Source organism: Tupaia chinensis, unplaced genomic scaffold (genome assembly GCF_000334495.1).
Source record: "Tupaia chinensis unplaced genomic scaffold, TupChi_1.0 Scaffold144741_1, whole genome shotgun sequence".
Lineage (NCBI taxonomy): Eukaryota > Metazoa > Chordata > Mammalia > Scandentia > Tupaiidae > Tupaia > Tupaia belangeri.
The window spans coordinates 752,074-777,623 of record NW_006204601.1 but is presented as its reverse complement, the minus strand read 5'-3'; the positions used below and the strand labels follow the sequence as shown (position 1 = coordinate 777,623).

General features: G+C 49.2%; 1 protein-coding gene across 3 annotated transcripts in view; it reads right to left on the bottom strand.

The window, feature by feature from the left end:
• The window catches only part of MPP3 (MAGUK p55 scaffold protein 3), a 33,404-nt gene that overhangs the window by 6,005 nt on the left and 1,849 nt on the right, over window positions 1–25,550 (bottom strand). For all 3 annotated transcript variants that reach the window (XM_006167395.3, XM_014583789.2, XM_006167394.2), the window contains 14 exons: window positions 24,488–24,568; window positions 24,112–24,249; window positions 21,517–21,598; window positions 19,722–19,807; window positions 18,046–18,120; window positions 14,032–14,228; window positions 12,795–12,859; window positions 11,219–11,239; window positions 10,476–10,517; window positions 9,244–9,408; window positions 9,066–9,146; window positions 6,094–6,187; window positions 5,802–5,910; window positions 3,509–3,631 (listed from right to left, as the gene is read on the bottom strand). In XM_006167395.3, coding sequence (XP_006167457.1) covers window positions 3,509–3,631; window positions 5,802–5,910; window positions 6,094–6,187; window positions 9,066–9,146; window positions 9,244–9,408; window positions 10,476–10,517; window positions 11,219–11,239; window positions 12,795–12,859; window positions 14,032–14,228; window positions 18,046–18,120; window positions 19,722–19,807; window positions 21,517–21,598; window positions 24,112–24,249; window positions 24,488–24,568 — 1,359 coding nt within the window. The remainder of the gene's footprint in view (window positions 1–3,508; window positions 3,632–5,801; window positions 5,911–6,093; window positions 6,188–9,065; window positions 9,147–9,243; window positions 9,409–10,475; window positions 10,518–11,218; window positions 11,240–12,794; window positions 12,860–14,031; window positions 14,229–18,045; window positions 18,121–19,721; window positions 19,808–21,516; window positions 21,599–24,111; window positions 24,250–24,487; window positions 24,569–25,550) is intronic.

The following is a 25,550-nucleotide window of genomic DNA, read 5'->3' as shown; positions in this document are numbered from 1 at the left end:
TCTCTGTCACAATGGGGAAAAATTTTTTTTTTGCATTAGTGAAATGCAAATTAAAGCTGTAATGAACAATACTTCACACTCGCTAATATTCTATAATCAAACAGACAATAACAAGTGCTGGTGAGAATGGGGAGAAATTAGAACCCTTGAACACTGCTGGTGGGACTGTAGTTGCTTCAAATATTACACATAGTTACCATATTACCAGCAATTCCATAACTATTGAGTTGTCAGGCCCAATATGTACACACCCGAGAGAAAAGAAAATATACTCACACAAAAACATGTATATGGGGACCTGCAGATGGTGCAGTGGTTAAGGCGCTGGATACTCCCACATGGCCAACCTCAGTTTGAGTCCTGGACCTGCTGGCTTGCTTTCTCACTTTCCTTCTCTCTGTCTCTCTCTCTCTCTCTCTCTCTCTCTGAGGCCAAATTAAAATAAATAAATGAATAAATAAAAATTAAACAACTCTTTAAAAAGTGCACATGGATGATCACAGCCTTATTCATAATATCTAAAAATGTAGAAACACTCCAATGTCCGTTAACTGATGAATAAGTTAAACAAAACATGGTGTGTCCAATGGAATATCAGTCATGAAAAAGAATGAAGTGTACTGTTACGTGAACTAATCTTATAAATGTTACACTAAGTGAAAGAAGCCAGATACTAAGTCACACGATGTATTATTCCTTTCATACGAAATGTTTAGAATAGACAGGAAAAGAAGAGACAAAAAAATTGTTTAGAATAGGCTAATCCATAGTGACAGAAAATAGATTGGTGGCTGCCTGAGGCGAGGCAGGGTCTAGAAGGAAACAGAAGGCAGAATTCTTGGGTTCAGGGTTTCTTTTGGAGATTATGACAATGTTCTGAAACTGACTGTGGTATTGGCACCAACTGTGACTATATCATTGAACTGTACTCTTTAACTGGGTGAATAGTGTGGTATGTGAATTTTACCTCAATAAAATTGTTAACTGCCTCCTGCAAAAAAAACACATAAGAAAATGCAGACAAGAAAATAAAATCAGTTACGAGCCCACTATTCAGAAAGAATCACCTGTAGCATTTTAGTGTAGGCACACACAAAACCGGAAGCGAACTTTTTAACTGTCTGATCTATGTTCACTTAACATTTTACTATACTTGGCTATGTCATCATATATTCCTCAAACACATAACTTTAAACTGGCTACATAATACTCCATTCTACCCTGTGAATTTTTGTGTACTGTTGTAGTGTACAGAACTGAGGCCCATTACTGGACATCTAGATTGTTTCTGGCTTTTTGCTGCTGTTGTTGCCACCACCACAATGAACACACTGTATGTGTTTGTTTGTTTGAATTTTTGTTAAATAATGATTTACTTAATTTTATTTATTATTATTACTATTTTAAATTTGCTGTAGGATCTGAGCATTCACTAGAGAGAAAGAGCAAGTAAGAAAGAAAGCTGCCAGGTCCAGGACTCAAACTGTGGTTAGCCATGTGGGAGTCCAGCACCCCAACTACTATGCCACCTGTCGGCTCCCATGCTGTATTTTTTTTTTTGGAGAGGTTTTTGCTATAGGGCACATATGCTTGCCAGACAGAGAGAGAGAGACAGAGAGATAGAAAGCGAGAAATCACCCCCCAGGGGGGATGGCCACGCCACAATCCCTTCTCCTTCATTCTCTTCTAAGGATCTTGGACACACACACATACGCGCCCGGCGTGAGTTTTAAGCCACTGGGTCCGGGACGTGAACTGCGGTTGACTACATGGGAATCCAGCAACATAGCTATTATGCTAACTGCTGGTCCCGATGCTGTATGTTTTTAAGTGGCTCCAGACTCAAGCTGACGTTCCCTTTGGAGTTTTTTTTTTTTTTTTTTTTGCTACAGGGCGCGTGCGCTCGCCAGACAGACAGAGAGAGACAGAGAGAGAGAAAGCAGGAAATCACCCCCCAGGGGGGATGGCCACGCTGCAATCCCTTCTCCTCCATTCTCCTCTCGGGATCTTGGGCACGCATGCACACGCGCCCGGCGTGAGTTTAAGCCACCGGGTCCGGGACTCGAACCGCGGTCGACTATGTGGGAGTCCAGCGACATAGCCATTACGCTAACTGCTGGTCCCCCTTTGGAGTTTTGAAAGTAGAAAACTTCTAATGATCCTTCTAGTCATGTCATGCTAAGTCATTTATCAATGTAGACAATTAAAACAATTATTGATAGTATGAACTAGGATTGCATCAAAAATCTTTACTTGGGGCTGATCCTATAGCATAGTGGTTAGGGGAAAAGGATTCCACAGGGCTAACCAGGGTTTGAGTCCCAGATCCCATGACTTGAAAAACATGCTAGGCATGTGCCCAGGGATGGAGAATTAGAGAAAAAGAACTGCACCGCAACCAGGCCCCATTGAAGAGTTCTTTCCCTCTCTCTCTCGTGTATGCACACACATCCTCTGGCATTAAAAAAATAAAAACCTTTACTTGGAAGGATCTTCTTGTCCAAGGCAGGGGGATCTGAGAGGTTCCTTCAGATGGAAGGAACTATACTATAGTTCCATCTATACTACTGGACAGCAAAGCGAAGTCTATGCTGGGACTGGGTTGCTTCTGATGCCCCCATAACAACTTCCAGCCCATTCTCCTAACCTATCCTATTGAGAACCAAGAATAGGTGAGTGCCACCAAGCCCATCCCTCCTGGAAGAACTCTGGCAAACATTTGGGTTTTGGATCGGGATGGTCCCGACATAGACTGAGCTGAACAAAGAACCTATGACAGTGAAAAAGAAATTCATTTAGGAACACACTGGCTTAACTCATCCACTAGTTTTCAAAACAGACTAGTGTTTAAAAATTCAAACTAACTTGGGGGCCAGCAGTTAGCGTAGCGTAATGGCTAGGTCGCTGAACTCCCATGTAGTTGACCATGGTTCGTGTCCCGGATCCGGTGGCTTAAAACTCATCCCGGGCGCGTGTGCGTGCATGCCCAAGATCCCAAGAGGAGAACGGAGAAGGGATTGCGGCGTGGCCATCCCCCCTAGGGGGGTGATTTCTCCCTTTCTGTCTCTCTGTCTGTCTCTGTCTGGCGAGTGCATGCGCCCTATAGCAAAAAAAGAAAACCTCTCTCGAAATAAAAAAAAATTCAAACTAACTTGAAAGCAATGGTAATCACCTTGTTAATTGGTGTTTCAGTTGAAAAATACTTGGATTTGGCTTAGGAATTCAACCAATGAGTGTGGTTTGTCACATGGTTTGTCACAATCAGATCAGGCCCCTGACCCATGTCAGCCCCTTATACTGGGGGAGTGGGAGGGAGTGAGGTTGGGAGAGCAGCCAAAACCACCCCTGCCTGGCTGTCCCACCTTGAGCCTTCTGGCCCTGTGGAACGGGGTCTATGCAGAGGGTCTGTCCAGCAGCCCTCTCCGGCTGCAAACATCCTTATATACAATAGCTGGGCCCTTTCCCCCTTCTAGGTTTTCAGAACAGAAACGATTGACTTTAAACTTACAAGTGGGGTTGCTGTGTCCTCACAAGCTGGGGACATAGGTGGTGTCCTCCTCTTTTCCTGAATTGCAGGCTTTACAAATATAATATAGGGCTTGAACTCTGGAGTCCTCAGTTGTTTCAGTGCCTAAGAAGGGAAGGATAGGAATATTATACACTTTTGAAATACTTGATTGTGAAATATGCTTTTGGAAAGCCCAGTCATCACCTGTTCAACCCCACATCCTCCATAGTAAAGGTCCTAATGACACTGGTCCTGTGACAATGGACTTCACCTGGGCAGACCAACTGTTCGTTTTCTGTCCTTCACTTTGACAATGACTCAGCTGGGCCCACCGGCTGAGAACAGAAGGTTCCAAAGCCTCAGCTCAGGCAGCGGCCGTCTCTCTACTCTGGCCCCTCCAGCCCTAATTAACCTGCGTGTGCTCTCATCACCCGCCTGCTCCTGATGGACAAGAGCAGAGCGGTCTATCCTTTCAGACCAATGCATCAATCTAGACCACACTTGTGCAGATCCGACTGTTAATTAGTGCACGGTATCTATTTTCAAAAACGGTATTAAACTGCTAGATGCATGATCTGCACAACAAAATCAATAAAATCACTTTTCAAAGCAATCTTTCTGGGGCCAGCCATGGCATGGTAGTTAAGGTGGCTGGATCACACATGGCCAACTATAAAAGTTGGAGTCCCACTGTGAGGCTTGAAAAACATGCCAAGCATGTATTATGAATGTCCAAGATCCTAAGAGGAGAATGGAGAAGGGATTGTGATGTGGACATCCCCTCTAGGGGGTTCTCTCTCTCTCTCTCTCTCTCCTCTCTCTGATGAGTGCACCTGAGTCATAGCAAAAAAACTTAAAAATGTTTTCGAATTTACTTTGGGACTGGCCCCATTATAACAGTGGTCAAGCCCTGGGCATAGAGAGAAGAACCCCACATATCCCACCATGGTTCAAATCCCAGCCCCAGTGGCTTGAAAAACACACCAGGTACATGTGTGTGCCCCAAATCCTGATGGGCTGGAGGAAAAAGAACTGTGGTGTGACCACCTTCCACTGGGGGTGCACACATTTTCTCTCCATCTCTGTCTGTCTGGGGAGGACAATGTGCCCTCTGGCAATGAAAAATAAAAAAAGTTGCTACCCAATAGGGATAAGGTGGAATGGATGTTCCAGAGTCCCACAATGTCCACTATGCTGCACAAAAATATTAAAAAGAAAGAAATTAGACTTTGAATTTTGACTATCAACTCCCAGTGGATCCAAATTAGTGAGGGTTTCCTCTTTTGGCATGTGCTTTTTGGAACAGGTTTCAAGCGAACTGCTATAAAATAAAGCCCACAGTTTATATCATAAAATCACAGATCTGTTTCTACAGAGAAAAAAAAAAAGTCCCCAGATGGAGTTCAAAGCTTGGAAGTTTTTTCTGAAAGACAAGGTTAAAAAGACAGTTAAGCCCCAGCTGAGCCTGCAGCATGCTGGGTGTGCAGGACTGGCAATGTTTTTGAAGCACTTCCCAAGGTCATGTCTCCCTCTGTGTCTTTTCCTTTTAAACTGCTCTCCCGACCGCCTCCCTCAGGGTTTCCTAAGCCACTGACTTCACCTGTCTAGGTAGGTGGGAGATGGCCGGGTGCCAGTGCTCAGGTCCAGCCTTGCCAGGGTACTTACACCTAATTCTCTGTCACGATGCAATTGGCCACCTTCTACTGCATGCTTGGCCCCATGCAAGGGGTACTATCCTGGGCCTGTGGGCCACCAGTGGGTCCGTGAGCCCCCTACAATCAATGCAGTACCTGTGGCTAGAGCTGCATGTTTTGGGGTACAGTTTTCACTGGAGTCTCAAAGGGAAACCTAAGGAAATTTGACATCTGGCGTTCTAAGCTAAAAATTCCTCAGAGGTGTAGGTGGTGGTACAGAGGTAATACTGGATCATTGGGAAAGACATGACACAAGTTTGGCATTGAAAAACATATGTCATGACTTTCCTGACAACCTATACAGCTGGATTCATGTGAGAAAGGGCCTGGGTTCACATCCTGGACCTCTCTGAGCACATAGGGCATATAAGCACGTGACCGTGACCCAGGCTGGCAGAGACGGGGGTGGAGTGTGCTGGAGGACTCTGTCCGGGATGCCTGTCTTTCTCTTAAGAAATAAACTTCATAACAATTTTTTTAAAAAAAACCTTTTTTTAAATTAAAATCCCTTAGATTGAGATCAAGTGTTCTGTAAAATGTACAATCCCCAAGGCTATAAATTCCATTAAATGGAATGCTCAGCTGGCCCAGTAACTCACTTCCGGTTCCACGTCCACCAAACACATTTTGTTTTTGGCCATAACAGCCTGAATAGCCTCCAGGCTGGTCCCGTAGAGATTTTCCTTATATTCGCCATGCTCCAGGAATCTAGAACACCAGCAAAGGGGAAAGACCTTTAGTTCCTGAGCTTTCCTACCTTAGCAAAGAAAAGCAAATCGACTTCCCAACACCATCTCTCCCGCTTCCCCCGTCCTTTCTGGAAGCCCTCCCAGGAAGTCAAGTGGAATCGTGGACAGAGACAGAGACACACAGGCCCATCATGCAACGTACTTGTTGTGCTGTAAGTCGGCCTCAAATGCTTGCCTAGAGACAAAGTGATATTCCACCCCTTCCTTCTCATGGCTCTTTCGGGGCCTGGTGGTATCTTTTAAAGACAGAAGAAGGAAAGCTGGGCAAAGAGGTGTCACATCACTGTGAGTGGGAACAGCAGCAAGCCTGCACCTCCTTCAGGAGTTTATCGCTGATCGGGTACATAAGCCAAGCACTTCCATGCACCAAGGTCCCAGTGCAGGCATCCCTGTACATGCCCTATAGCAAAAATTCTCTAAAGAAAACATAAAAGGCATTCCACCCTTTCCAGACGTATCACTGATTTGCACAACTCTTCGATAAAGACCAAAGGACACCTCCCCTTTTGCAGCTGAGGAAACTGAGGTGCAGAGAGGTTAAGCTCTGTGCCCAGCTGGTAGGCAGCAGAGCCAAGGTCAGTCTGCTCATGTGCCATGAGCCCTCTGCCACACTGTCTCATTAAAGCTGTGGCTTTTAGGGGCCAGCAGTAAGCGTAATGGCTATGTTGCTGGACTCCCATGTAGTCGACCGTAGTCCGAGTCCCGGACCCAATGGCTTAAACTCATGCTGGGCACGTGTGCATGCGTGCCCAAGATCCCAAGAGGAGAATGGAGAAGGGATTGTGGTGTGGCCATCCCCCCTGAGGGGTGATTTCTCGCTTTCTGTCTCTCTGTTTTTCTGGTGAGCGCATGTGCCCTATAGCAAAAACCTCTCAAAAAAAAAAAAAAGCTGTGCCTTTTAAAGAATCTTGAGGGGCCCCCAGTCCTGGCTTTTATTTCTTCATTGGTTCTCTTTTTAAGAGCAGAGTGGTCACAGATGTATTTGACCCTGCTGTATGCTTTTAAGCCTTTATCTAATTACTTCTCATTCTGAGGGAAAAAGAGACCTGGATACAGACAGTCCCTTTATGGATTAGATGTGTTTCAGCAAAGCTGGGCCTAACCAGGTCCCCCACAGAACAAGAGCACACACAAAGCAACACAGCATTTTCCAAAAGAAAAGATGGGGTCCAGGAGAGCAGTGCTTTCTGGGCTTGGTGGCCATGGGATCTTAGTTCACCCTCTAGTAGAACTGCAAGGATCTCTTCTGACTACGTATTGGGTCATTGGAAAAAATAATGACATATTTTTTGTTTTTCTATGCAAAAATACATCATGACTTTTATGACAACCCAATTATTTCTTTGCTTGAAAACCTTCATTCATATGGGGCCAGCAGATGGCATAACAGTTATGCCACTGGACTCCCACATGGCAAACCATGGTTTGAGTCCCAGACATGGCAGCTTCAAACTCACACCAGACGCATGTGCATGGGTGCCCAAAAATCCCAAGAGGAGAGTGGAGGAGGGGATTGTGGTGTGGCCATTCCCCTGGGGGGAGTGATTTCTCACTTTCTGTCTCTCTATCTGTCTATATCTCTCTCTCTCTCCAGCAAGTGCATGTTCCCTATAGCAAAAATTTCTCTCTTTGAGAAAAAAACAAAAACAACTTTCATTCATTCACTGATTATATCCTCAGCACCTTCAATGACTATGTAAGACCCCTGTGATCAGTCGACCTCCAGCTGCGCTTCATCTCCTGCCAGGTCAGCCACACTCATGTCCCGAACCTCTAATGCTGCCACTAATGTCCTTTCACACATACATTTCCTTTCCTTTCTGCCTGGAACTCTTATTTACTCCTCAAAACCCAGCCTAAGTCTGCCTCTAGGAAGCCTTCCCTGACTCCTCCAGTTTCTAAAACCAAGGGGTAATGCAGGTGGTCCTGACCACACAGATACCCCTTCCCCAAGGAACAGATCCAAGGGTTTCGGAGTGACCTGTGTGGGAGCACCTCCTGCAGGTCCTGCTTCAGTCTACTTGAAATCTAGAAGGCTATGGATCCCTGAGGCCTTCCAAGTCCCTCACAGATCTGTGCCAGAATGGCCTCCCCAACCCTGCCGCCTCCCCTGAACCCTGCCATTTCATGTTGGGCTCTAGATGATTCTGACAACCTCCCAACTAGGCTATGGGCCCAGAGGCACAGGGAAGGGCAGTAGGTAAAAGAGTCTTGGCAGGTCTCTGTCCCAGAATACTCTGGAAAGGTCTTGTTACTGCTACCATAGTGTCCCTTCTCAATGGCCAACAGACATCCCTAGTCCATCCGTCTGAGGACAGAGAGACCAAAAATAAGTCCCAGAAAGAGACGGGGCAGCCAAAGACAGGAAATGGCTTTCACCACTTACACAACTGTGTTACACTGGGCAATTTACTTAACCTCTCTGAGTCTCAGCATCGTCTTCTGCAGTGTAAGATAACAATCCCTCTTCCATAGGTACCGGGAGGGCTGGCCACGTTACTGCACATAAAAGCTCTTGGCATAGTGCCAGGCCTTCTTCACGATCCTCCTCATCATCACATTCACAGCCAGGAACCCGTGTGCACCCCACCACTGCGTCTTGGTATCCCCAGCTGCCACTGGTAGCAGAAAGCCTTGGGAATCAGCAGAGGTGGCATCCCAGGATTGTACCCAGCCACCCTAACAAGCTAGAATCCAGCTACACAGGGATCCCAAGAAGCACCCAGGCTGAGCTCTCTGGCCTGGCTTATCCAAAGCAGAGGGCAAGGGACAGAGGAGCCAGTATTACTGGGAAGCAAAGGCTAGAACAGCCCCGATGGTGGGCCCCTTGCTATGAAGCTGAGTTTGTCCCTTGGCCTGCAATGTGCTCTGGACTCACCTCCCACCCAAGGCAAGAACCAGGTAGGTGGTCCCCCAGTTGCTGCCTCAGAAGGTCCTGGTGGACCACCCAGAATGTGTCTCTTCCCTCCATGCTTAGGTTTCCCCCTGTGCATATAGCAGGTAGAGCTGGCAGTCCCTCAGACCAAAAGTACGGACTAGGATGGGTACGAGTAAGGCCCCCATGAAATACCAGTGTGCGTGCACACACATGCACCCACACACACGGGCCCTTACGTGGAACGGCAACACCAAAGTGCTGTGGGTTCTCAGCCACCACCTTTTGCTTCAGCTCATGCAGTCGGGCACCCAGAGACCCTGGGAAACAAAGAGAAAGCTGACCAGGGTCCCCATGAAGCTCCCTCCCTTCTCTTCCAGGCCATCTCCCCACCCCAAATCCCAGGATGTCACCTACCAATCAGAACCACCAGGCGGGGCCGCTGGCCGGGCTGGTGCTGGTACCTGGCCACCTCCTCGTAGGTCAGCAGCTCCGGAGACTCAGCTACAGCAGACATCTTTCCTTCCTGCGAGCTCCCTGGCCTCTCCCTGCAGCCCAGCCGGAAGCTCCTCCGAAGACCAGCTTGGGGCAGGGGCACAAGGACACTGTGGTATTTGTCCCAGGATCTCCCAGTAGAGCCTTTCTGCACCTGACCGGCCCTGGAGGTGGGACTGAGTCCCACTGAGCTCCCCAAACCCGCTTCTGATGGAAGGCTGACCTGGCATCCCCAAACTAGGACTCAAGGTCACTGTTTTACTTGGCATGAGATTGGCCTTGGGAGAGTTTCTTCCTTTTGCTGAACCTCCATTCTCTTATCTGTGAAAGAGGGATACAAATCTATAAATGCAACTTTTGGTCCTAGATTGGGTTTTGGATAGAAGGAAATGCTCTAAAGAACGTTACTGAGACAACTGGAAAAATGCTAATAACAGTATATGAGACAACAGGATTGTCCGCATGTTAAATCCCCAGAATCTGATCACTGTCCTGAAGTTATAAGAGAAAATGTCCTTGTCCTTAGGAAATGCATGCCTGCGGTATTTAGGCATAAAGGAACATGGTGTCCGCAGCAAAGTGTCACATGACTCAGGAGAAACATGGAGAAAACAGGGATAAAGCCAAGATGGTAAATGGTGAGTAACGGGCGAATCGGGGCCTAGAGTCTATGGGGTCCTTTGTACAAGTCTTACAGCTTCCAAGAAGTCTGAAATCACTTCAAAATAAGTTTAAACTTTTTGTCTGTCTCTAAGGCTTTGAAAAAACGATCACAACAAAAGAAGTGAAGGTATTTGGGAGACTAGTAAAAGGTTCCCTCGCTGTATGGCAGCATTACCGCTGAATAGTCTCTAGTTAAGATGATGACAATAAGGAAATGACATGAATGCAGTGGTCTCAGTCCCCTCCCTTCCAGGGCTCTGCACCCTGTGTTTGGGGGAAGCTGGGGCTGAGTGGTAGCCCCTCTGACCCAGGCAGGCTCAGCCCCTCCTCTGGCTGATGGACTGAGCAGGGGTGTGGCCCAATAGGCTCAGCTGCTCTTGGAGGGCTCCTGGGACTCAGGTCACTCTGCCTGTGTCCCTCCCTGACTGGGGCTCAGGGTCGGGGGGAATGAGAGGGGAGGGAGGTGTCAGGGCCAAGCCCTTGCTACTCACCCACATAGTGCCCTTTGAGGTACCCCTCACAGTCACAGGTCTCTGGGAACCAAACAGAGGGAGAGAGATGAGTGGGGCTCACTGACATACCCTCCGGTTCAGGGGGACCCAGGCCCTGGATGGCCAGGCAGAGCTCTCTGGGAAAATGTCTCCAGGGGAATGCAGGAGAAATTCCACGTCCTGGCCATCCGGGACCACAGCTGTCTGGCTCAGTCCTCCATGCTCGGGCCCCTACCAGCCTTTCCAGCCCTGAAGTAGTTCTGGGCTGCAGGCCCCTTCCCAGTCCCTCCATCTCACATACTGACATTTTAATAACAGCATCTAGAACAATAAGACAATAGAATTGTCTGCATGCTAAATTCGGAGAATTTGATCACTGTCCTGGGGTTACAGAAAACGTCCTTGTAGACATGTCCTGTGAGGAGGGAGGAGTGGCTCTTCCTTGCCCCACTCTCCTGCCTTCTGTGCCCTACCTCACCCAGTCACACAGTCAGCACAGGGAGCTCCCGAAGGCTGGGACATGTGTGACGGGGGCCAGAGAGGGCCCAAGGCCTTGAGCCCCGTCCCCAACAGCCCTGCATGCCTCAAAGAACAGGCCTGGCCAGCTGCAGAGCAGGAAGAGGAGTGTGAAGAAATGGAAGGCACAGCCACCCGGAAGGGAGAAAGGGAGACTAGCCCTTCGGCCCCGATGGTCCACAGGAAAGGGGCCCTCTCGTGTCACAGAGGACAAATACCGGGCCTACCTTTGTCACAAGGCTGATCATCTGCGGTTTGCACAAAAGACAGATGGAACGGCGTTAGTGGGGGGAACCAGGACGCCCTACGGCTGAGAGGCCGCCACAGCCTCAGGTGCCTGAGGAGCCCTCCATCTGGCCCCTCGCTTTCCTCCCACAAACCTGTGATCTGAGCTGCAGTATGTTATTAAACCCCAAGACCTGCTCTAATTATTCTTCATGTGTGTGTCTCATTAGCAGCCCGGAGAAAGCCAGCTCCTCACTGGCGTAAGCAGCCTCAAGGCCAATTTACTCAGCAGCCTCCCAACGTGACAGCGTCTGGGAAGAGGGCACTGGGCATGGCCAGTGGTGCAGCTCACTCTGGGATCTGCAGCCAGAATGGAACCTGTTCTGTCCTCTCTGGGGTTTGAGACTTGTCTTGGAAGAGCAGAAGCCAGAGGACAGAGCAGGTTGGTCACTGGGCACCTGCTCAGGCCCCTCACTCAGTTACATATCCCCCTGTACAGAGAGGCTGGACCCTGGAAAGGTTCCGCTCTACACAGGCTCCAACCAGGGGCCTCTGATCACAGTCCCGTGAAGACCCAACACCGACTGCTCACCTAACCTTACAAGCCTCCCTTTTTCCATCTTGGTTACTTAATTCTACCTACTTCACGGGGTTGCAGTGATGATTAAAAGGCAAAAAGGGGAGCAGCCAGTGGTTAAGGCAGCAGGATCCTTCATGGTCAACCACACAGTTCAAGTCCTAAATGGGCCACTTGAAAAACATGCTGGGTGCACTGCGCATGCGTGCACTGAAATACCAAAAGGAGAACTAGAGAAGAGAATGAAGTGAGACTATCCTTTCTCGCTTTCTCACTTTCTCTCTCTCTCTCTCACTTTGTCTCTCTTTGGCAAGCACTCACACCCTCTAGCAAGTTTTTTTCTTAAAAAGGCAGAAAGGGAAGTGGGTATGTTTTCTAAAAGGCAAAGTGCTAGAGAGTAGGGCTGCCAGAAAAAATACAGGACATCCAATAAAGTTGAATTTCATGTAGTATCTTTGCATGGGTTATATCCCAGTACTGCATGTCTCCCAGTGTTGTATGGGACATGTAATACTCATTGTCTACTCAAAATTCAAATTTAACTGGGCATTCTTCATCTGTACTTGCCAAATCTGGCAACCCTAAAACAGAGGCAGGAGACTACTCAAAGCCTTCTCCACTTCCATCTATCAGTGATTCTTACATTTTCAGAGCCAGAGAGCCCCTTAGGAATCTAATGAAAGCTGTGGACACTCCCCAAACACACACATGCACACACGCACAGGTTTGCACACCATTTGGGGAGAGGTGGTAACACACTCCTAGTGTCATTCATGGGTCCCAAATATAAGAAACTATCCACAGAATAGCTGTCCCCTCTCCTCCTTACCCCTTTGCCCCTCCTCATGCCTCTATACCCCCTCTTCTGGAGAACTGCAAACTCAGACAGGATCCCCCCGCCCATGCTCCTTCCAGCCCACTTCTGCTTTTTCCCAGAATGAAGCCCCTTGAGGCCTAACCCCAACCCCTCCCTAAGGTGCTGTCCCTGCCATTCTACTCACAGGGGGGCTTCTTAAGGCTCTGGGAGCTCGGCAGGGTACCCGTGGCTCTCCGGTAGCTTAGTCGCCTGTGGGCAGAGAAGGGGATGGGCAAGCCCATGAGCTGGGCCAGAGAACCGATTGAGGGGAGTCTTCTAGGAAACTCAGGTAAACAGGCCTGGATCCCACAGATGGGCACAGGCCAGCACTCAAAGGGTCTCCTGCTTTATACTGAATTCTAGTGAAGGAGGATACTTTTGGAAGGGCTCACTGGCTAATAAGGTATGACTCTTTTTCTGAGAAGTCTTCCCCACAGGCCCAGATGAAGCACATTCTCCTAGTATGAACTAGCAGAGCACCATGTCCTCCTCGCTCACACATATATTTATAGCAAGTGTTGGTCTGAAGAACGGACTTTCCCACTACACCATAAGCTTTTCCAGGGCAGAGACCACGAGTTCACCAAAGCCTGCAAGATCCCTAGCACAAAACCAGCTCAATTCATGGGACCAGCAGTTAGCGTAATGGCTATGTCACTGGACTCCCATGTAGTCGACTGTGGTTCGAGTCCCGGACCCAGTGGCTTAAACTCACACCGGGCGCGTGTGTGCCCAAGATCCCAAGAGGAGAAAGGAGGAGAAAGGATTGCAGTATGGCCATCCCCCCTGGGGGGTGATTTCTCACTTTCTGTCTCTCTGTCTCTCTCTGTCTGGTAAGCGCATGTGCCCTATAGCAAAAACCTCTCCAAAAAAAAAAAAAAAAGAAAACCAGCTCAATTCACATAAATACCTGCTGCCTATGAATGAATGGTACATCTCCTGAGGGAATATTACATAGCCACTAAAATCACACACAATGAATATTTAATACTATGAAAAATGCTAATGTCAAAATATTAAAAAAAACCAAGACCTCAAATTCTGTATGCAACACTCACATAAAAAGCACTGGAAGGAAATAAATTATGCTGGTTAAACGGTGGCAAGATTCTGGGTACATTTTTTTCCTAGTCCTTGTCTTTGACATATTTCATTTTATTTCTTCATTTTCTCTAAATATGTGTTATAAAATAAATTAACTCAATAACAACTGGTCGCAATGTTTATTTAGGTCTCAAACAGCTACTATCACTAGTGATGGGACAAGAAGGACAAACACAAGCACGATTGGTACTTACCTTGGGGGACAATGGTCCGTGGGCCTCTCTGGTTGTCATGGCAGAGACTTGGGGGTTTGCAATGTACCCAAGCCCCAGACCTACCTCTCCTGGAACTGCTTGGAGGGAATGAGACCGGCTCGGAGGTTGGTGTCCCCTACTCGTTTGGCCTGCCACCACGTGGGGTCATCCTGGCTCACCACTTCCAGAACCTGTCTGCGCTGGAAGGGCAGGCCTGCCTCCTGGCAGGGAATGGCCCGGTCCTCTCGCGGATTGTAGTGGAAGAGGGCCCGCATGAACACCTGCATAGGAAGGGCTCTGATGAGGCAGCCTGCTCCGTGTAAGGGTGTGTCTATGTCACACCGAAGACCAAATGACAATGACCATTCACAATCAGGAAGGACGAGAAGCCTTGAGAATAGAAAGCAAATCAGAAACACACTGCGCATATTTTCTTACTGTTCTTCAACCATTCTGACTATTAGAGTGGAAATCCACCAAGAACTGGAAAGTTACTAGATGAGCCTCATGACTGAATTTGTCTTTCCAACCTGAATACTTCCTTATTTACTTGCTCTGCTGTCCTCCTAAAGGTCTCTGAGCATACACAAAGCGACACACAATGCTGAGAACCAAAAGTAAAGGCAAGCACAATTTGCAACTCAAATGTTATTTTTGATATCCCAACTGCTCCTAATGAAACCAGCAGCCATCTGTTCAACAAGTAATCTAGATGTTTTGGTAAAAACAAAAATATCAACAAAGCTACCCCTGCCTCACCATCATTTTTCAGTTGGTAATTGACACCCACAGTTTTTACAGTTCAGTCTTTCCTTATCTGTCTTATACTTAGCCAAGCCCCAACTCCCTCTTTATCCAAAGTCACCATCACATAACATTTCTTCACACTTCCTTGTTCCTTTCTATGATTCAGTGGCATAGATTTATTTTATTTGTTCCCATTTCCAGACCATTAGGGTCCAAATACTTCAGGAACAAAAAAGGGAAAAAAAAAAAAAAAAAAAAAAAGCAGTCAGGGGTCCTTCACAGACAGATCCAAATTCTATTTTTTTTTTTTTTGAGAGATTTTCGCTATAGGGCGCGTGCGCTCGCCAGACAGACAGAGAGAGACACAGAGACAGAAAGCGAGAAATCACCCCCTAGGGGGGATGGTCACACTGCAATCCCTTCTCCTCCATTCTCCTCTCGGGATCTTGGGCACGCATGCACACGCGCCCGGCGTGAGTTTTAAGCCACCGGGTCCGGGACGCGAACCGTGGTCGACTACATGGGAGTCCAGCGACATAGCCATTACGCTAACTGCTGGTTCCCCAAATTCTATTTCTTTTTGTGCCAGAGACGACTGAGTTAGACAATAATGGGAACTTTCTGGCCATATACTGAGGGGACCGAAATCCTCATCCAGTCACAGATGTTGCCAGGGTCCTAGGCATTCAGAAAAGAGTATAATCTAGGGGCCAGCAGGTGGCGTGGTAGTTGAGGTGCTGAACACTCCCACAGGGCCCACCATGGTTCGAGTCCCAGACCTGGTGGCTTGCTTTATCACTCTCCCTCTCTCTCTGGTCAAATTAAAGTAAACGAATGAATGAATAAAATTAAATAAATAATTATTTCTTAAAAAAGAGAGAGAGTATAATTTTAAGTGTTCCACCCGGATCAAGCATCTTGATCAAAAAGGAAATATTTAGGAAGGACAGACCAAGAGACGAGCTACCCATTTTGTCCTCCAGACAAACCAAGTTATCTTCCTTTACCAAGTCAGAACCCTCCCAAGCTGCAAAACGGACCACGTTAGTTTGTCCCAGGAAGAACCGCCTTTCAGCGTGTAAAGGCAGTCGTATTTACACCCTGGGATTACATCAAAGAATACAAACAGGGCCAGCTGTGTGGCACAGAGTGATATGCTGCTCAAGAGAAGCCGGATCTCACATGGTGACCACGGTTCAAATCGCAGGCCCAGTCAGCCTGAAATGTGCCAGGCACATGTGCAAGTGTTCAAGATCCAACAGACTGGAGGGCCGGAGGAAGGGGATCACAGCATGACCAGACCTTGAAGAGGGTGCTCCCCTCTCTCTCTCTTTTTTACTCATGTGTACTTGTACATAGTCTATCGTCAGTAAAGAAAAGAGTGTTAAGATATAGCCATATAAAACTTATTTCTCTATTTGCTGTAAAAAATTATCATGGAAGACACTCCATTATCAATCCTCAGTCATCAAAGTATTTATGGGTCTTGCCTCTGCCAGATGCTATAATGTTCTCTTTCATGCATTTAGGTCTGGGAGGCAGGGGTAGGGATCAGCTTTCTTGAAAACCTGGCCTGACCCTCTCCATCCAGTGACAGAGAGTGTGTACTGTACTGGCTACAGAGAGTTTAGTACTGGTGACCAGGAAGTCCAGATCCAAATCTGTTGGGAAATTGAAGGGATGGCCTTCTCCTTACCCCCACCACTACCACCTCAGTTCAGGTCTTAATAAATTCTCATCCAGGCTTTCACAATACTCACGATCAGGCCTCCCTGTCTCCAGCCTCCACCTACTCCACTCTCCCACTAACACACAGATATGGTTGCATTACTCCTTCACTTTAAAAATAAACAAAAAATGAGCCGGCCCCAGGGCCTAAAGGTTAAGGGTGCTGAATCCCACATCGCTAACAGCACAGTTCGAATCCCAGCCCCAGTGGCTTGAGGACCATGCCACGTATGGGCACATATGTGCCTAAAATATCAAAGGGATGTAGAGGGAGAAGGGACTGTGGCATGACTGCATCCCATTGTGGGAGGGGCGGCTTTCTCCTTCTCTGTCTCTCTCTGGCCAGTGTATGCACCCTCTAGCCAAATTTGGGGGCGGGAGGGGGGGGAACTTTAACCTTCTCACAACCTCTGGGTTATTTATCTCTTAGGCCTGAGGTGCCCTCCACGTGCCCCAGGGTGGCACCATGTCAGTGTGCCCCAGGCTGACTTGCAGATGTCAGCACCTGCACCTCTGTCCCTGAGGATTTACTTTCCCAGCAACCAGGGCCTGCTCTCCCCTGATCCAACAGGCAGGACCTGCTAGGAATTAATCCCCCAGTGCAGCCTAGCAGGAGCTGCTGTATGGATCCCCAGTCCTCCAGCTCCCTGGGTGGGCTTTGGAGTAGAATGACAGGGTGTGTGTTCCACAGGGGACGCCCAGTTCTCAGCAGATTAAACTCCAGCTGCCCACGATGTTCACTTGCTTGACAACATACCCCGTCAGATCAGCTGCTTCTTTCCCACTCTCTCCCCTGGAGTCACCTTCCGAATTCTTGTCTCAAAGTCAGTTTCTAAGAGACCCCAAACTAAGCAGGGATCATGAGGAAACCCTTAACAAAGCACTCAAGGCCACTCAGGGCACAGGCTTCACCCACCTCCTCGGCCCACCCACTCCCCTTGCCCCCAGCCCCACCTTGCCCTTTCTCGCCTATCCCCAAACCCTCAGCTCTCCAGGAAGCCTAGAGTCTCTAGATGCAGACCCTCGGCCTGGCCTTCCCTCCCAAGTCCTGCTCACTCATCTCCACCCCCTGAGGCCTGTTCAGATACCCCCAGCTCTGTGACCCCTTCCCAAGAGCCCATACTGCACACGATCGCACCAAAGCGCTCACTGCCAGCCTGCCCTTCTGACTAAGAACCCTCAAAGCTCCTGGCCGTCCCCGTATCCAGCATCTGGCAGGGTGCCTGGTGAGGAGGAAACCAAAAAAAAAGGGAGGCTCAGCAAATAATGAAACAAATGGCTGCTCCTCAATTGGTCCAGAATCCAGCACATTTGGTACCTTCTCCTCCTCTTCATGGCCCTGATTTTCCTATTTCAATTAAAATAACCTTGCCTTTTATTAGTAAGCTACGTCAAATCCTGTTTAGAAAGAGTCAGGGTGCAAACGAATGAATCACTTTGGACGGAATTAAAGTTCTCTCTGCTGGACACAGGCTAAGACGTGTGATCTATTCTCAAAGGGCTGTTTCAAAAGACTGGCCTGGACCCAGCCCCTCCAGCACAGCCTCCACTCCCAGCCAGGGGCCTGTGACCCCAGGGAACAGCAGTACGGGAGCGGGCGCCCACGAGGCCACCTCCTCCTACCTTGCTCTCCTTCAGGCGATCCTCCTCCTGGGTGGCTGGGATGATTTTTAGGGTGATGGATCCCTGGGACTGGGCCTGAAAGGAGAGAGAAAGAAAAGGCTCATCCCCTTCAAGGTCTAAACACTTGGTCATGAATTCAAATCTCATTTTCCAAGTCTATGGTCAGAATGAACGTCAGACTCACAGCCTCCCCTGCAGCCTGGCCTTCTAGGACGACACCCTGCCTGAATTAACTAAAGCAAAACACGGGAATCAAGTCTGCATTGTCAGGGAACGGGGACAGAGGCTTTAAATTCCCCGAGGTCCTGAAGGGCTCCCCTTCTTGCTTTCTCTTGGGTCACTTGGGCAACCCTTTCTAATTTCACTTTCCTACTTCCTGCCTGATTTGGGGTTGGTCCCAATCAGCACACACTTCCCTCTTTGCTTCCATCTTCCGCAACAGCCCCCCAAGCTCAGGCCACTGCCACCTTTCTAGAGGTCTCTCTACCTGCCCTCCAACAGAGATCCTGTACCCCAATGCCAAGGGCCCTTAAGGAAGAACAGCATCAGACCATAAGACTCAGCACCCTAGAACCAGGGAAGGGAAGGGAAGGCCACGACTGAAGGGCTGCCTCCAATCTGGGTCCCCTTCATGAGGCCTTAAAGAGGGGCATCCTCTTTTCAGATCTCACCCTGTTCCTGCCCCTCTAACTACCAGAAGTGAGCAAAGAGCATGACTCCTCAGCATGGACAATGGAGCTTGTTTTCTTTTCTTATTTTTTTTTAAGAGATATTTTTGCTATAGGGCACGTGGACTCACCAGAGAGACAGACAGACAGAAAGTGAGAAATCACTGCCGGGGGGATGGCCACACAGCAATCCCTTCTCCATGCTCCTCTTGGGATCTTGGGCATGCACACACACATGTCCAGCATGAGTTTTAAGCCACTGGTTTCGTGACTTGAACCACAGTCGACTACGTGGGAGTCCAGCAATATAACCATCATACCATTGCTGCCCCCATTATTTTTTAAAGAATTATTTAATTATATTTTTATTATCATTATTTTTATTTTTAATTTGCTTTAGGGTATATGTATTCACCAGAGAGAAAGTGAAAAAGCCAGCCACCAGACCCGGGACTTAAACCACAGTCGGCCACGTGGGAATCTAGCATCTTAACCGCCACACCACCTGCTGGCCCCTATGGAGTTTGTTTTCATATCAGCATCAGAAGATGCTGTAGAGATCCCAGAATCTCCTTACACTTGTAAAGCGCTTTATCCTCTCCAGATGTTTAATCCTAAAGATACCCATATGTTGGCTGAGAAATCCTCTCTACCCCTACCTTACAGGAAAGGAAATGGAAACTCATGATTTGGTAATTTGTCTTAAATTTGCATGGGAAGAAAGTGACAGAACCAGGATTCAAACCTAGCACCCACAGGGCCCTTGTGAGGGAGCTGAGGTTAGGGAGGATGGCTATGCTGAAGAGGGTCTGAGAGGGGCAGGAGGACTGGAAGTTCCACTCCTCCTGTTCCACACTCTGCACCCCAGCACGCTGTCAGGACACTTTGCCTGCTACTTCCACCTCCTCATGAACCAGCAAGGCTGAGCCAGAATCTGCCTGGCTCCAGGAGTACCAGCTCCGGTGCCCTGAAGACCCAGCGTGACCCCAGCAGGCAGGCAGCACCAACCAGAATCTGGCTGATCTCGTCGGGCCGCTTGTGCAGGACTGCGATTCCGTTCACTTCTCGGAGCTCGTCGCCAACGTGGACCAGACCTAGGAGACACAGGGAGCGGCCATCAGCGCAGGAAGGGCACCTCAGACCCGGCAGCTCTGGGAACCACTGGGTCCTGCCTGGGGCACCCACTGCAGGCCACACTCAGGACTTAAGATAGTGGGTAAGACTGGCCTGAACCAGCCCTACTGCACTCTGGGCACCTCTCTGGGCATCGAAGCCTCACAGTCAACTGGTGAGATCTCTCCAACTTACGAGTTGGCAGCTGAGACCTAGGAAGACAAAGCAGCGTGTGCGAGGCCACGCCGCTAAGAACAATGGAGCCAGCACTCACGCCGTTGCTCTGACGCAGAGCCAGCGCTCTTGATATAATGTTTCTGTAAAAATGCTAAGGTTTCACCTTCCTGGGTTTACAGACAAACTCCAGGATTGCCTTTCTTCCTTTTTTCACATTTGCTATAGGGCAAGTGCACTTGCCAAAAAGAGACAGGGGGAGAGAGAGAGAGAGACAGGGAAAGTGAGAAAGCATCCCCCACAAGGGACAGTCATGCCACAATTCCTTCCCCTCCATTTCTCCTTTAGGGATTTTGGTCACACACATACACACACCTGACATGTTTATCAAGCTGCTGGGACCAGGAATCGAACCACACAGTTGGCCGTGTAGGATCCAGCTGCCTTCACCACCACATTACTGGCTGGCCCAAGAATGGCCTTTTTAAATCTTAACAAGAAACTTAAAGGCATCAGATGTCATCGAGAGTGTTAAACACACCTGGCCACTAGCTGCCACTATAATGACAAGTGTCTCTGTGTCGGAGGACCGGTTTACCACCAGAGTGGCCACTGGCCTGGCAGCCTCAGCATCAGTAGGGAGCGGGTTAGAAGTGGAGAAAGCTGGGACGGCTCTTTAGCTTAGTGGTTAAGAGAGCTGGATCCCACATGGCCGACAGTTTGAATCCTGCTCCCAGAGCCTTGAAAAACACACTGGGCACAGGTGTGTGCATATCCCAAATCCCAACAGAATGGAGAAATGGACAAAAGGAGACTATAGCCATACGCCATTGAGGGGTCCTTTCTTCCCTCCACACCTCTCTCTCTCTCTCTCTCTCTCTCTCTCTCTGACAAGCACATGTGACCTCTGACAATTAAAAAAAAAAGAGAATCCTGGGCCCACCCAGACCTGCTGAATTAGACCTCCACTTCAGTCAGATGCTCAGAGGATTCCCGTGCTTAGTCTTGTTTACGTCTGAGAAGCCCTGGTCTAGGACTGTCCACAACGATCCCTCAGACTTGGAGGGTAACATCCCCCTACGGCAGGAAGTTTGCCTCCCGGCTTAGCAGTTAGTTCTTCCACAACAGATTCCCAGCCTGTCTCCATCCCAACACTTCGGGCACATACACGCCCTCTCCTCTGTAAGAGAAGCTTGGCAAGGCAAGCAGAGTGAGGCTAGAGGTGTCATCCTGCCCTCAGTTCAGAGTCCCCAAGAAGCCCATGCTACACCCTTAGTTGTTATGGTCCTCGGACCAAGCTAAGGCATGAGCCCTTTCCTGGCTGCCCGCACAGCACACACGCCTGTAGTATTTTCAATAAAAATACTGATTAGGTTTAAGAAGGAGATGGGAGTTCCAGTCCCACACCCAGAAGGCAAAGCACAGCCCACACAGGTGACCTGACAGGAGACGGAAAGAGGGGCCCTGTGAGCAGAGGCAGAAGGCTCTGAGACCATGTCTCATCGCCAGTACTCACCACTCCTGTCTGCTGCGCCCCCTCGCATGATCCTGGCCACCACAACAGCCCCTGAGTGTTCATCCCGCCGGATGGTGGCACCCTGCATCAGAGACAAAACAGCCAGGCCCCTGAGAAGCAGCCCCAAACCTCAGACCCCAACTCCTTGGGTCATAGGGCCACTCCCATCCCTCTCTCTGTCACCCCAAAAGACAGATCAGTAAGGACCTTCCCACTGCTGAGGCCACATCTCACACCAGCACAGCACTGCACTTTACAGTGTTCAAAGCGAAGTAACCACCTGTGACATTTTGGATGTGGGACTGGGGCTCAGAGAAGTTAAGCATTCTTTAAGGTCACCCAGCAGGTAAGGCAGAATGCTTTTGGTGATACCAAACCCAGTGCTTCCTCGGTCACATCACAGCCCTTGCACTTCCAAAGACATTTAATAATGAGCACAATAAGTGCCAGCAAATCCTCCACCTGCCACTCACCAACCACAGGGTTACGGGCCCTTCTGTTGTTGCTGGGGGAGCCAATTACACCCCAGCCAGAGCCTCCAGATCAGGACTTGGCCATGAAGCACAGCAGACAGGATGTCTCAGATGAGAAAGGCACTAATGAGCCCTGAGCTCCTACACCATACAGGCTGGACCACAGGAAGGTGAAGAGCTGAGCTAAGCTCTGCTGGAAGGCCTTGGGTTGGAACCCAGCTCTGCCATTTACTAAAAACATGTGGCCCGAGCAAGGAAGTCCCTTATTCTCTCTGAGCCTGTTTCCCAGGGGACGGAATAGTGTTTCAATCGCCAGGTTATTGCAAGGTTGTATCAGGTCATGGATGCAAGGCACTAAGGATGCAGTCAAGTCCAACTGATGTTAATTGTTTATCATCGGCTGTAACTGTAAACACATTTGCACGCTTATTACTAACTTCACTCCTGTCACTTTTTTTTTTTAATGAAATGGGGAAGAGGGAAAAGTGCAGGAGGTGGGGAGAAAGGAAGAGAGGCTTTTTTTTATTTTTAAGTTTATGCTATATAGGGTGTGCTCACCAGAGAGACAGACAGAAAGTGAAAAATCACCCCCTACAAGGGTAGCCATGCCGTAATCCCTTATCCTTCATCCTCCTTTCAGGACTTTTGGCATGCATGCAAATGCACCCAACATGTTTTTTAAGCCACTGTGTCTGGGACTCAAACCATACAGTCAGACATGTGGGATCCAGCTGCCTTAACCACTACACCAGCTGGCCCAAAGAAGAGGTATTTTTGATGGGGCCTTATCATGTCACAATTATCCTGCCCCATCCTCCCAGTTAGCCAGGACCGCCGGTGGTGCCATCATGCCCAGCCTATTTAGGTTGGGCTGGGAACCAAACCCAGGCTTCCCATGCAGCAGTCCCCTCACACCTGCATCACTGCAGCTGGGCTGATGTCACCTATTCAAAGTATGTAATATAAATATTACTGGAAAGAGAGGCCATCTTCTAGAGACCCCAGGGCTTCTCTGCCCCAGACTTACAAATGTTCCAGCATCTCCATCTATCATTTCTTCACCTCTGAACTGCTGGCGCCCAACAAAGGTGCCTGCACAGGGGGCTCACCAGGTCTGCCAAATTGATGGCTGACTGCCCCATTTTGTGGGAGTGGAAGCAGAGGCAGGGCAGAGATCCCATCTGCAGAAGTCGCTCATCAGAGGGCATTTGAGGAGAGATGCAATGCCAGCTGGTGTCTTCTAGGGCAAGTACTCGGTTCTCTGGATTGCACCACTCCCCTCCACCTAAGAAACAATCCTATCCATTTTCTCAGTAATCAGTGATGAACCAGGACCAAGTGTTAAGAGCCTATCAGCTGGGGAAAAGAATGGTTGGTGTCCTTGGCTTCCCTGGCATTAAGAGCAGGGATTGATGGACTTTTTCTTTAAAAGGTCAAATATGGGGCCAGCAGAGCCTCATATTAAGGTGCTGGATTCTCATATGACCAACCATGGTTCAAGTCTGGGCCCAGTTGCTTGAAAATCACACCGGGCGCATGTGTGTGCATGCCCAAAATCCTGAGAGGAGAATGGAGGACGAACTGGCCATCCCCCCTGGGGGATGTTTTCTCACCTTCCCTCTCTGTCTCTCATTGGCAAGCACACACACCCTATGGGCAAAACCTAAAAATAAATAAATAAAATATAAGAGGCCAAATGTAAATATTGTAGGTAGCTGGTCACACGGTCCAGGTGGCAGCTGTTACTCACCTCTGCCACTGCAAATGTAAAGACAAACACGGACCATACATACATGAGGGAGCATGACTGTGTTCTAAAACCGTGTTGATAAAACTAAGCCCTTGGGCTACAGTCTGTCAATCTCTGGTTCAGAGTGTAGTGATCAGGGCTGCCCATACACCCATGCAGGTTACTGACTACACAGAAGTGCTTGGCCACAGTTTGGGGGCTGTGTCTACCCAGAAAGTGGAGCACTCTGCCCACAAAAGTGTCACCAGGACCAGCAGCAGTCCCAGCAAAGCTGCCATTGCTCACTCTACAGACTCCGGGAGACTCCCTTCCCAGTTTTCTGGGTGGCGGCAACACACAGAAGGGTGGGGAAGAAAGGTGGGTGCCACCTACCAGAGGTTCCTTGTTCTTGACCAAGCGGACAATCTTCACTGACTCCTCCTCAAAATCCTCATCAATATTATCGGGCAGAGGGGGGAGAACAGGGTCGAAATTCTTCTGGGCAACTGTATCATGCACCATGAGCACAGCCTGCCGGGAAAGCGAGAGGAAAGAAGGGCTGGCCACAGCCCATAGGGGCCAGGGGCCTTGGCCAGGCAGGTATCGGAGGGTCTCACATCTCATGGCAGTGTGACAAGCAGCTCAGTACCTGCCACGAGGCTCCCTCACTCAGAAGTCTCCTTCCCTCGGTTGCCCTCCCCAGCATTCCCTCCCGCCCCCATCCTGGGAGACACAGAGCCGTGGGTGTGCAGGGACTGCACGTGACTACCCTGAGGTGGGGGGTGGACAGCAACTGGAGCAGTTCCCTCTCGTCACTGTGCACGGAGGCGGCCTGCAGCTCCTCTATCACCTGAGGGGAGGAGACAGAAGGCCACTGAGGGCTGAGGGTGCCCGCCTGGCCCAAGTCTGCAAACGTCCCTCACAGAAAGTCCCTCCTCCCTGGAACTCAAGCCCAAGGGTCCCCCTACTATAGCTGGGCACATGAGGACCTCAGCCACCCCAGGACTGATGCTCTGGAGAACTATGCCTGGGGCCTGGAGCAGCTCAGAGGGTGACCCTTGTAGGAGCTACTGTACTAAGCCCTAACTGTACATTGTTCAGTGTGGAACTTCTCACTCAGCCCTTGCCCCAAATTCCGTGTAGTGGGTCCTGTTATTTTGCCATTTTACAGAAAGGAATTGTGAGGCTCAGAGAGAGTAAATATCTTGCCCAAGGACACAAAGTTACTAAGTGGCCCAGTCAAGATATGAACCTGGGCCTTTCTGGCTCTATTGCCCATGCCTTCACCACTATGCTATTTTACGGATGAGAAAATTGGAGCTCAGAGACGTTGAGTTCTAAGCTCACAGAGCTTGTCTGGGAACGGGCTATGTAGATGCTCCAGATCGCAGCCGCAAGGACAGAGGCACAGATCTGCACCCGCAGCCCTCGCCAGGCCACCTCCTCGGGGTAGGCAGGTTCCTTCGGGAGCTGAACTCAGCAGTCAGTCAGGACAGTCTTTCCTAACCACACAACACAGAGGACTAGGCCCACGAGAAATTGAGAAGCAGTCCTCTAAAAACGGAGACGCCTGAGCTGTAAGTGAGGACATGCTGCAGGTCCTTCGACTTCAGAACTTCACACTGGCTTCCCAAAGATAAGGTCCAAAATGGTTATTGCCTGTTCGCGTGACCAGGACTCTGAACGGTTTGGGGACGGCTGATCTGATCCAGTGCTCTTGTTTTAGAGATGAGGAAAACATTTTCTCAGGGACACACGGTAAGGGAGCGCCCCCACGTTACCACATCTCCTGCCCGTCAGAGACCTTAGGAGGAAGAGGAGGAGGAGGGAAA